General features: G+C 40.4%; 1 protein-coding gene across 2 annotated transcripts in view; it reads left to right on the top strand.

Annotated features, from left to right (window-relative positions):
- The first annotated feature begins 2,740 nt into the window (after window positions 1–2,740).
- Window positions 2,741–11,036, top strand: part of LOC112223955 (BTB/POZ domain-containing protein 3) — a 20,504-nt gene continuing 12,208 nt past the window's right edge. Inside the window, exon 1 of one of the 2 annotated variants that reach the window (XM_042312929.1) lies at window positions 2,741–3,441. In XM_042312929.1, the coding sequence (XP_042168863.1) occupies window positions 3,104–3,441 (338 nt within the window). In that variant the 5' untranslated portion in view covers window positions 2,741–3,103. Of the gene's footprint in view, window positions 3,442–9,298; window positions 9,391–11,036 lie in introns of those variants that run through there. The other variant, XM_042312928.1, reaches the window with a different exon arrangement.

Genomic DNA, 11,036 nt, shown 5'->3' with positions numbered 1-11,036 from the left:
TTAGTTAAGTATACTGCCCCCTATCCTCAACAAGTTTTAAGTTAGCTGGTTAGCCAGTTCAAATAATTACCATAGCTGACAACATCTTAACTTTAGCTAATTTATATTCATTATTACAGGACAATAAACTCAACACAAGATCATTATTTACAAATTAATGGTGAGATAATTGCAAAAATAGCTCATGGTTGTGAGTGTGACAAATGAAAGCGGGGCATTCTACGAGAGAATCTTATAAAGTGGACACTGTCTTGTTGGCCTAACGTTATATCCTACATTCTAGAATCTTATAAAGTGTCTTGTTGGCCTAACGTTATATCCTACATTCTAGAATCTTATAAAGTGTCTTGTTGGCCTAACGTTATATCCTACATTCTAGAATCTTATAAAGTGTCTTGTTGGCCTAACGTTATATCCTACATTCTAGAATCTTATAAAGTGTCTTGTTGGCCTAACGTTATATCCTACATTCTAGAATCTTATAAAGTGTCTTGTTGGCCTAACGTTATATCCTACATTCTAGAATCTTATAAAGTGTCTTGTTGGCCTAACGTTATATCCTACATTCTAGAATCTTATAAAGTGTCTTCTTGGCCTAATGTTATATCCTACATTCTAGAATCTTATAAAGTGTCTTGTTGGCCTAACGTTATATCCTACATTAGAATCTTATAAAGTGTCTTCTTGGCCTAACGTTATATCCTACATTCTAGAATCTTATAAAGTGTCTTCTTGGCCTAATGTTATATCCTACATTCTAGAATCTTATAAAGTGTCTTGTTGGCCTAATGTTATATCCTACATTCTAAAATCTTATAAAGTGTCTTGTTGGCCTAACGTTATATCCTACATTCTAGAATCTTATAAAGTGTCTTGTTGGCCTAACGTTATATCCTACATTCTAGAATCTTATAAAGTGTCTTGTTGGCCTAATGTTATATCCTACATTCTAGAATCTTATAAAGTGGACACTGTCTTGTTGGCCTAACGTTATATCCTACATTCTAGAATCTTATAAAGTGGACACTGTCTTGTTGGCCTAACGTTATATCCTAATCTGACTTTGGTGCAGGTCATGTTGTTCTTCACATTACTCTGGTAAAAACACACTATGTCAAATACAATCTAAGATTATTTGTCACATGTACAGGATACAGAAGGTGTATACGGGACAGTGAAATGGTTACTAACATAGTGGAGTCTTTTGTCGCTAGCTAGCTAACTAGCTAAACAATGAACCATAATCCCAACGGTACTACCATGCATGAATCTGCAGATAATTGAAGTTAACCAAATAGGTTCAATGTTAGCTAGCTAGGCTATAACTAGTGGTGCAAATAGTTTTCTGAGATCTTAAAAATATTACTACACAGATCATACACATAACGTTAGCTAGCAAGCCTGCCAGTTAGAGTTAGCTAGCTAGCTAATAGTACACTTTAACTTGCAATGAAAACATATAATATCTGAAAATGTAGCTAGACTCTCTTACCTGTTTACATGGATGAACGCTTCTCCCTCTGTCATGGAGGCCATGAGGTCATGCTCTTAGTTTGTAGATGTAATCCGAAGACAGGTGTTTTATACAGCCTTCTGTTTTCTCCCATCTCCTGGAGAGATTCTAAATACAGATGAATAATAAATGATATATATTAAAACATTTGAATGTCCTCTCTCCACATGTCCATAAATGACTATGTAAATATACTTTCAATATATATGATACCTTAAATTCAACAAAAGCCGTAATGACCCTGTTATTAAAGTCCAATAAAAGCAACAATGTAAAGACGGCTCTTTATACATTCAGTTCAGCATCATATTATAAAGTGCAATTTCGTTGTGAAAAAATATAACTGACCAGGCATGCATAAATTAAGCAAATTCTGACCATACAAAGGCCTCTTAGATCAGAATTGCCCTTTAATATTTACAATATAACAAATCATATGTACAGTTGAAGTCGGAAGTTTACATACACCTTAGCCAAATACATTTAAACTCAGTTTTTCACAATTCCTGACATTTAATCCTAGTAAAAATTCCCTGTCTTAGTATTTACAATATTTACAATATAACAAATCGTATATTTAGGAGTGACATCCCAAATGGCACCCTATTCCCTACACAAGTGCTCTAGTTTTGTCCAGAGACCTCTGTCCAAAGTAGTGCACTAAAAAGTGAATAGGGTGCAGCCATATATCATTCTCAGGGGGCCACGGCTGTCACTTTAATAGAAGGAGTTGACTTAGCATATCCTAGTAGGCACTGTACTGCACTCAACTGCAACAGCCAATCAGGGATCCCGAGTGTGCCTATTGGCTGACATTGCTGAGGATGCCTTGTGCTACTTGATAGTGGTGGTGGGGAGGGGGTTTATCTCATTCTCTCTCTCCCTTCTTTTCCATCCTCATCCTTTCATCTGCTGTAGTCAGCAGAATACAGGAGGAAGGGAGCAGAGTGTAGCACAGACACCGGAGCTGCTTGCACAGAGCATCCTGCAGGAGAGACAGGACCTGAGTTACAGAACGGAGAAGGAGAGAGATAACGGGAGAGAAAGAGAGGGAGAAACAGAGAGAGAAAGAACGGATAGAGATACACAGAGAAAGGTAGATAGAAAGAGAAAGAGAGAAAAAAGAAAGAGAGAGAAAGCAGGCTGTTTGCCTTAGGACTACTGCAGCTGCACTAAATGTCTTGGCTGTCACGCCAGCACTCACCGGAGGAGAGAGAAGATAGAAGAGAGAGGAGAGTGATTTCACTAAGGATTTCATTGGTACGGTATCTGGGACAAATAGCGATGGGTACCCAACAAGACCGTCTGTCACCAGATCAAACTTAAAAAGGAAAACTGGAGGAAAAGAAAAGTTCCTTTGATTGCTCCTGTCTATCTTCTCCAGAAAAAGCATTACCTTTCTGTTTTCTTGAGTAACGTGAAGGAGAAGAGAGAGAGTGCAGGATAACCTTGTGACTGTTTCCTAAAAGATGAACCGACGGTACAGTAGAAGGAGGATTTCTGACTGACTAACTCTTTGCCCGTTGCTCTCCACTGTCCTGCCCCCCCACCTCTCCATACACTCCCACTGCTCGGCGGGACAACACACTCATGGTGGATGCAAAGGGCCGGAACATGAAATGTCTGTCCTTCCTCTTGATGCTCCCAGAGTCAGTCAAGAGCAAGTCACCGAGCTCGAAGAGCTCCAAAAAGACAGTAAACAGCGGCAGCGCTGCCGGGGGCAGTACCGGGTCCAAGCTGCCTCCAGTGTGTTACGAGATCATTACCCTGAAGAACAAGAAGAAAAAGAAGATGGCAGATATTTTCCCTAAGAAGCAAGGTGAAGGGTCGTCCACCACCACGGTGCAGGAGAACCAAAAACAGAACCTGAATAACAATACCATTCAGAACTGTAACTGGCAGGGGCTGTACTCTACTATACGAGAGAGGTAGGTGACACTAACTAACTAACCAACTTACTAATTAACAAACTAACTAACCCATATACTAACTAACCCATATACTAACTAACTAATCTACTAGAGAGGTAGGTGACACTAACTAACTAATATACTAGAGAGGTAGGTGACCCTAACTAACTAACTAATCTACTAGAGGGGAAGGTGACACCAACTAACTCATATACCAGAGAGGTAGGTGACACTAACTAACTAACTAGAGAGGTAGGTGAAACTAACTAACTATTATACTAGAGAGGTAGGTGACACCAACTAACTCATATACCAGAGAGGTAGGTGGCACTAACTAACTAACTAACTTACTAACTAACTAACTAACTAACTAGAGAAGTAGGTGACACTAACTAACTAGAGAGGTAGGTGACACCAAATAACTAGAGGTAGGTGACACTAACTAACTAATATACCAGAGAGATAGGTGACACTAACTAACTAGAGGTAGGTGACACTAACTAACTAGAGGTAGGTGACACGAGCTAACTAGAGGTAGGTGACACTAACTAACTAGAGGTAGGTGACACTAACTAACTAGAGGTAGGTGACACTAACTAACTAGAAGTAGGTGACACTAACTAACTAGAAGTAGGTGACACTAACTAACTATAGGTAGGTGACACTAACTAACTAACTAGAGATGTAGGTGACACTAACTAACTAATATACCAGATAGGTGACACTAACTAACTAGAGAGGTAGGTGACACTAACTAACTAGAGAGGTAGGTGACACTAACTAACTAGAAAGGTAGGTGACACTAAATAACTAGAGGGGTAGGTGACACTAACTAACTAGAGGTAGCTGACACTAACTAACTGACTAACTAGCTAGAGAGGTAGGTGACACTAACTAACTAGGGAGGTAGGTGACACTAACTAACTAAAGAGTTAGGTGACAATAACTTACTAATATACCAGAGAGGTAGCTGACACTAACTGCTATACTAGAGGGGTAGGTGACACTAACTAACTAGAGAGGTAGGTGACACTAACTAACTAATACACTAGAGGGGTAGGTGACACTAACTAACTACTATACTAGAAGGGTAGGTGACACTAACTAATTAGAGAGGTAGGTGTCACTAACTAACTAATATAATAGAGAGGTAGGTGACACTAACTAACTCATACCAGATAGGTAGGTGACACAAACTACCTAGAGAGGTAGATGACACTAACTAACTAGAGAGGTAGGTGACACTAACTAACTAGAGAGGTAGGTGACACTAACTAGAGAGGTAGGTGACACTAGATAACTAGAGGGGTAGGTGACACTAACTAGAGGGGTAGGTGACACTAACTAGAGAGGTAGGTGACACTAACTAGAGAGGTAGGTGACACTAACTAGTATACTATAGAGATCGGTGACACAAACTAATATACCAGAGAGGTAGGTGACACTAACTAACTAGAGAGGTAGGTGACACTAACTAACTAGAGAGGTAGGTGACACTAACTAGAGGGGTAGGTGACACTAACTAGAGAGGTAGGTGACACTAACTAGAGAGGTAGGTGACACAAACTAACTAGAGAGGTAGGTGACAATAACTAACTAATATACCAGAGAGGTAGCTGACACTAACTAACTACTATACTAGAGGGGTAAGTGACACTAACTAACTACTATACTAGAGGGGTAGGTGACACTAACTAACTAGAGAGGTAGGTGACACTAACTAACTAGTATACTATAGAGATCGGTGACACAAACTAATATACCAGAGAGGTAGGTGACACTAACTAACTATAGAGGTAGGTGACACTAATGAACTAATATACAGGAGAGGTAGGTGACACTAACTAACTAATATACCAGAGAGGTAGGTGACACTAATTAACTAGAGAGGTAGGTGACACTAACTAACTATAGAGGTAGGTGACACTAATTAACTAGAGAGGTAGGTGACACTAAATAACTAGAGAGGTAGGTGACACTAATTAAATAGAGAGTTAGGTGACACTAATGAACTAATATACAGGAGAGGTAGGTAACACTAACTAACTAACTAATATACCAGAGAGGTAGGTGACACTAATTAACTAATATACAGGAGAGGTAGGTGACACTAACTAACTAACTAATATACCAGAGAGGTAGGTGACACTTACTAACTAACAAACTAATATACCAGAGAGGTAAGTGACACTAAATACCTACAGAGGTAGGTGAAACTAAATAACTAGAGAGGTAGGTGACACTAACTAACTAGAGAGGTAGGTGACACTAACTAACTAGAGATGTAGGTGACACTAAATAACTAGAGAGGTAGGTGACACTAACTAACTAATATAATAGAGAGGTAGGTGACACTAACTAACTCATACAAGATAGGTAGGTGACACAAACTACCTAGAGAGGTAGATGACACTAACTAACTAGAGAGGTAGGTGACACTAACTAACTAGAGAGGTAGGTGACACTAACTAACTAGAGAGGTAGGTGACACTAGATAACTAGAGGGGTAGGTGACACTAACTAGAGGGGTAGGTGACACTAACTAGAGAGGTAGGTGACACTAACTAGAGAGGTAGGTGACACTAACTAGAGAGGTAGGTGACACAAACTAACTAGAGAGGTAGGTGACAATAACTAACTAATATACCAGAGAGGTAGCTGACACTAACTAACTAACTACTATACTAGAGGGGTAAGTGACTCTAAATAACTACTATACCAGAGGGGTAGGTGACACTAACTAACTAGAGAGGTAGGTGACACTAACTAACTAGAGAGGTAGGTGACACTAACTAACTAGTATACTAGAGAGATAGGTGACACTAACTAATATACCAGAGAGGTAGGTGACACTAACTAACTAATATACTAGAGGGGTAGGTGACACTAACTAACTAATATACCAGAGAGGTAGGTGATACTAACTAACTGACTAGAGAGGTAGGTGACACTAACTAACTCATATACTAGAGAGGTAGGTGTCACTAACTAACTATTATACCAGAGAGGTAGGTGACTCTAACTAACTAGAGAGGTTGGTGACACTAACTAACTAGAGCGGTAGGTGACACTAAATAACTAGAGAGGTAGGTGACACTAACTAATATACCAGAGGTAGGTGACACAAACTAACTAGAGATGTAGGTGACACACACTAACTAATATACCAGAGGTAGGTGACACACACTAACTAGAGAGGTAGGTGACACACACTAACTAGAGAGGTAGGTGACACTAACTAACTAGAGAGGTAGGTGACACTAACTAACTAGTATACTAGAGAGATAGGTGACACTAACTAATATACCAGAGATGTAGGTGACACTAACGAACTAACTAACTAACTGATATACCAGAGAGGTAGGTGACACTAATTAACTAACTAATATACCAGAGAGGTAGGTGACACTAACTAACTAACTAATATACAAGCGAGGTAGGTGACACTAAATAACAATAGAGGTAGGTGACACTAACTAACTAGAGAGGTAGGTGACACTAACTAACTAGAGAGGTAGGTGACACTAATTAACTACAGAGGTAGGTGACACTAACTAACTAGATATGTAGGTGACACTAAATAACTAGAGAGGTAGGTGACACTAAATAACTAGAGAGGTAGGTGACACTAATTAACTAGAGAGGTAGGTGACACTAATTAACTAATATACAGGAGAGGTAGGTGACACTAAATAACTAGAGAGGTAGGTGACACTAAATAACTAGAGAGGTAGGTGACACTAAATAACTAGAGAGGTAGGTGACACTAACTAACTAGAGAGGTAGGTGACACTAATTAACTAATATACAGGAGAGGTAGGTGACACTAACTAACTAATATACCAGAGAGGTAGGTGACACACACTAACTAACTAATATACCAGAGAGGTAGGTGACACTAAATAACTAGAGAGATAGGTGACACTAAATAACTAGAGAGGTAGGTGACACTAAATAACTAGAGAGGTAGGTGACACTAACTAACTAGAGAGGTAGGTGACACTAATTAACTAATATACAGGAGAGGTAGGTGACACTAACTAACTAACTAATATACCAGAGAGGTAGGTGACACACACTAACTAACTAATATACCAGAGAGGTAGGTGACACTAACTAACTAGAGAGGTAGGTGACACTAACTAGATAGGTAGGTGACACTAATTAACTAGAGAGGTAGGTGACACTAACTAACTGGAGATGTAGGTGACACTAAATAACTAGAGAGGTAGGTGACACTAATTAACTAGAGAGGTAAGTGACACTAATTAAATAGAGTTAGGTGACACTAATTAACTAATATACAGGAGAGGTAGGTGACACTAACTAACTAACTAACATACCAGAGAGGTAGGTGACACTAAATAACTAGAGAGGTAGGTGACACTAACTAGATAGGTAGGTGACACTAATTAACTAGAGAGGTAGGTGACACTAAATAACTAGAGAGGTAGGTGACACTAACTAACTGGAGATGTAGGTGACACTAAATAACTAGAGAGGTAGGTGACACTAATTAACTAGAGAGGTAAGTGACACTAATTAAATAGAGTTAGGTGACACTAATTAACTAATATACAGGAGAGGTAGGTGACACTAACTAACTAACTAACATACCAGAGAGGTAGGTGACACTAAATAACTAGAGAGGTAGGTGACACTAAATAACTAGAGAGGTAGGTGACACTAACTAACTAGAGAGGTAGGTGACACTAACTAACTAGAGGTAGGTGACACTAACTAACTAGAGAGGTAGGTGACACTAATTAAATAGAGTTAGGTGACACTAACTAATATACAGGAGAGGTAGGTGACACTAACTAACTAACTAACATACCAGAGAGGTAGGTGACACTAAATAACTAGAGAGGTAGGTGACACTAAATAACTAGAGAGGTAGGTGACACTAACTAACTAGAGAGGTAGGTGACACTAACTAACTAGAGGTAGGTGACACTAACTAACTAGAGAGGTAGGTGACACTAACTAACTAATATACCAGAGAGGTAGGTGACACTAGCTAACTAGAGGTAGGTGACACTAACTAATTAATATACCAGAGAGGTAGGTAACACAAACTAACTAGAGAGGTAGGTGACACTAACTAACTAGAGAGATAGGTGACACACACTAACTAATTGTTACGCACGCCTCTATGAAGAGGGAACGCAACACCCTGCTACAAATAAACTCTCCGTGAAGCGAAAAAGGTATGGACTGTAGGTGCAAGTAAGAATGACAACAGGCAGAATGTGGTACCGTTTACAAGGACTTTATTCCTTTACACGGTAATATGGGGAAAAGGGGCTGGACGGAACCAAAGCAAAGAAAGTAAATCTCAAAGCCTCCTCTCCTATCTTACCTGCCTACCCACTACTTACCTAATTTAGCACCACCTGGTGCCCTAACCAAAATACAAGGGGTGGTCCGCCCAGGTCTTACCTAGTGTGTCTAGACAGCGAATATGCTACGGGTATATGTATGCCCGCGGGCCTCTTGCCTAAGCACTCCCTAGGTGCCTTCCCCTTCCCCCCTGGGAACAAATGAAACAGAATATTAAACAATTTTAAACAAACTAAGAAACAAAAGGATGTCAAATAAGCTCTATCTGAGCAACAAACTCACAGAACATACCACTTTCCAACAAAATCAACCTCTATCACAATCAATCTCAGCAATCCCTACCTCCAGCAAAATCTCTACCTCCAAAAAGAAAAAAACTCCTGAACAGAACACTGGCTTTTATATAGCTTCTGAAGGAATGGGTAATTGGAGACAGCTGTGTCTTGACGAGGGGGCGGGGTCAGCTCTCCAATTAGCCCTGGAGTCGACCAATCAGCTGCTTGAGGGATTTCAGGAAGCCATTTCCTGAAATAAACACATGTAAATACACAAACTACAACACATAATCTGGGGAACGTAACACTAATATACCAGAGACGTAGGTAACACAAACTAACTAGAGAGGTAGGTGACACTAACTAACTAGAGAGATAGGTGACACACACTAACTAATATACCAGAGGTAGGTGACACACACTAACTAGACAGGTAGGTGACACTAACTAACTAGTATACTAGAGAGATAGGTGACACTAACTAATATACCAGAGAGGTAGGTGACACTAACTAACTAACTGATATACCAGAGAGGTAGGTGACACTAATTAACTAACTAATATACCAGAGAGGTAGGTGACACTAAATAACTAGAGAGATAGGTGACACTAACTAACTAACTGATATACCAGAGAGGTAAGTGACACTAACTAACTAACTCATATAGGTGACACTAACTAACTAATATACCAGAGGTAGTTGACACTAACTAACTCATATACCAGAGGTAGGTGACACTAACGAACTAACTCATATACCAGTGGTGGGTGACACTAACTAACTCATGTACCAGAGGTAGGTGACACTAACTAACTCATATACCAGAGAGGTAGGTGACACTAACTAACTCATATACCAGTGGTAGGTGACACTAACTAACTCATATACCAGAGAGGTATACGGTTTTTGGTTTGGGTATGTTTGAAAGATACTATCAGTAATTTTTAGATGAATCGGGTGACTGAGTCGACGTATTCATTGACATTATCTTCAGAGGCGACACAGAACATATTCCCGTCCACGTGATCAAAACAGTTTTAGGGCGTGAATTCTGATTGGTCCCACCAATTCTGTACAAACTTGATCACTGGAACTTCCCCCTTTAGTCTTTGTTTGTAGCAGGGAGAAGCAAGATGGAGTCGTGGTCAGATTTTCCGAAAGGAGGACTGGAGAGTGGCTTATACCCATGTTGAAAAGAATTTCTACGAGTTAGACAGTTGATGTGTTGGTAATAATTTGGGAACATGGTTCTCAAATTACTTTTGTTGTCCCCCGCAACAATGAACACTGCCTCTGAGAATGTGGTCTCCAGTTTGCGGCAACGTCATAGGATGCAACCTTTCCAGTTTCCAGTTTGTCAAAGTTCTGCCCTGCTAGAGCTGCCCCGGTCAACTGTAAGTGCTGTCATTGTGAAGTGAAATTGTCTAGGAGCAACAACGGCCAGCCACGAAGTGGTAGGCCAAACAAGCTCACAGAATGGGACTGCCGAGTGCTGAAGCGCGTAGCGTGTAAAAATCGTCTGTCCTCAGGTGCAACACTCACTACCGAGGTCTGCATCTGAAAGCAACGTCAGCACAACAGCTGTTCGTCGGGAGCTTCATGCATTAGGTTTCCGTGGCCGAGAAGCCGCATACAAAACTAAGATCACCATGCGCAATGCCAAGCTTCGGCTGGAGTGGTGTAAAGCTCACCATTGGACTCTGGAGCAGTGGAAATGTGTTCTCTGGAGTGATGAGTCACGCTTCTCCATCTGGCAGTCCGACAGACGAACCTGGGTTTGGTGGATGCCAAGACAACGCTAACTGCCCCAATGCATAGTGCCAACTGTAAAGTTTGGCGGAGGAGGAATAATGGTCTGGGGATGTTTTTCATGGTTCGGGCCCCTTAGTTCCAGTGAAGGGACATTTTAACGCTACAGCAAACAATGACATTCCGTACGATTTTATGCTTCCAACTTTGTAGCAACCGTTTTGGGATGGCCCCTTTTCACAACC

Source organism: Oncorhynchus tshawytscha, unplaced genomic scaffold (genome assembly GCF_018296145.1).
Source record: "Oncorhynchus tshawytscha isolate Ot180627B unplaced genomic scaffold, Otsh_v2.0 Un_contig_1222_pilon_pilon, whole genome shotgun sequence".
NCBI lineage: Eukaryota > Metazoa > Chordata > Actinopteri > Salmoniformes > Salmonidae > Oncorhynchus > Oncorhynchus tshawytscha.
This window is presented reverse-complemented; position numbering and strand designations above follow the sequence as displayed.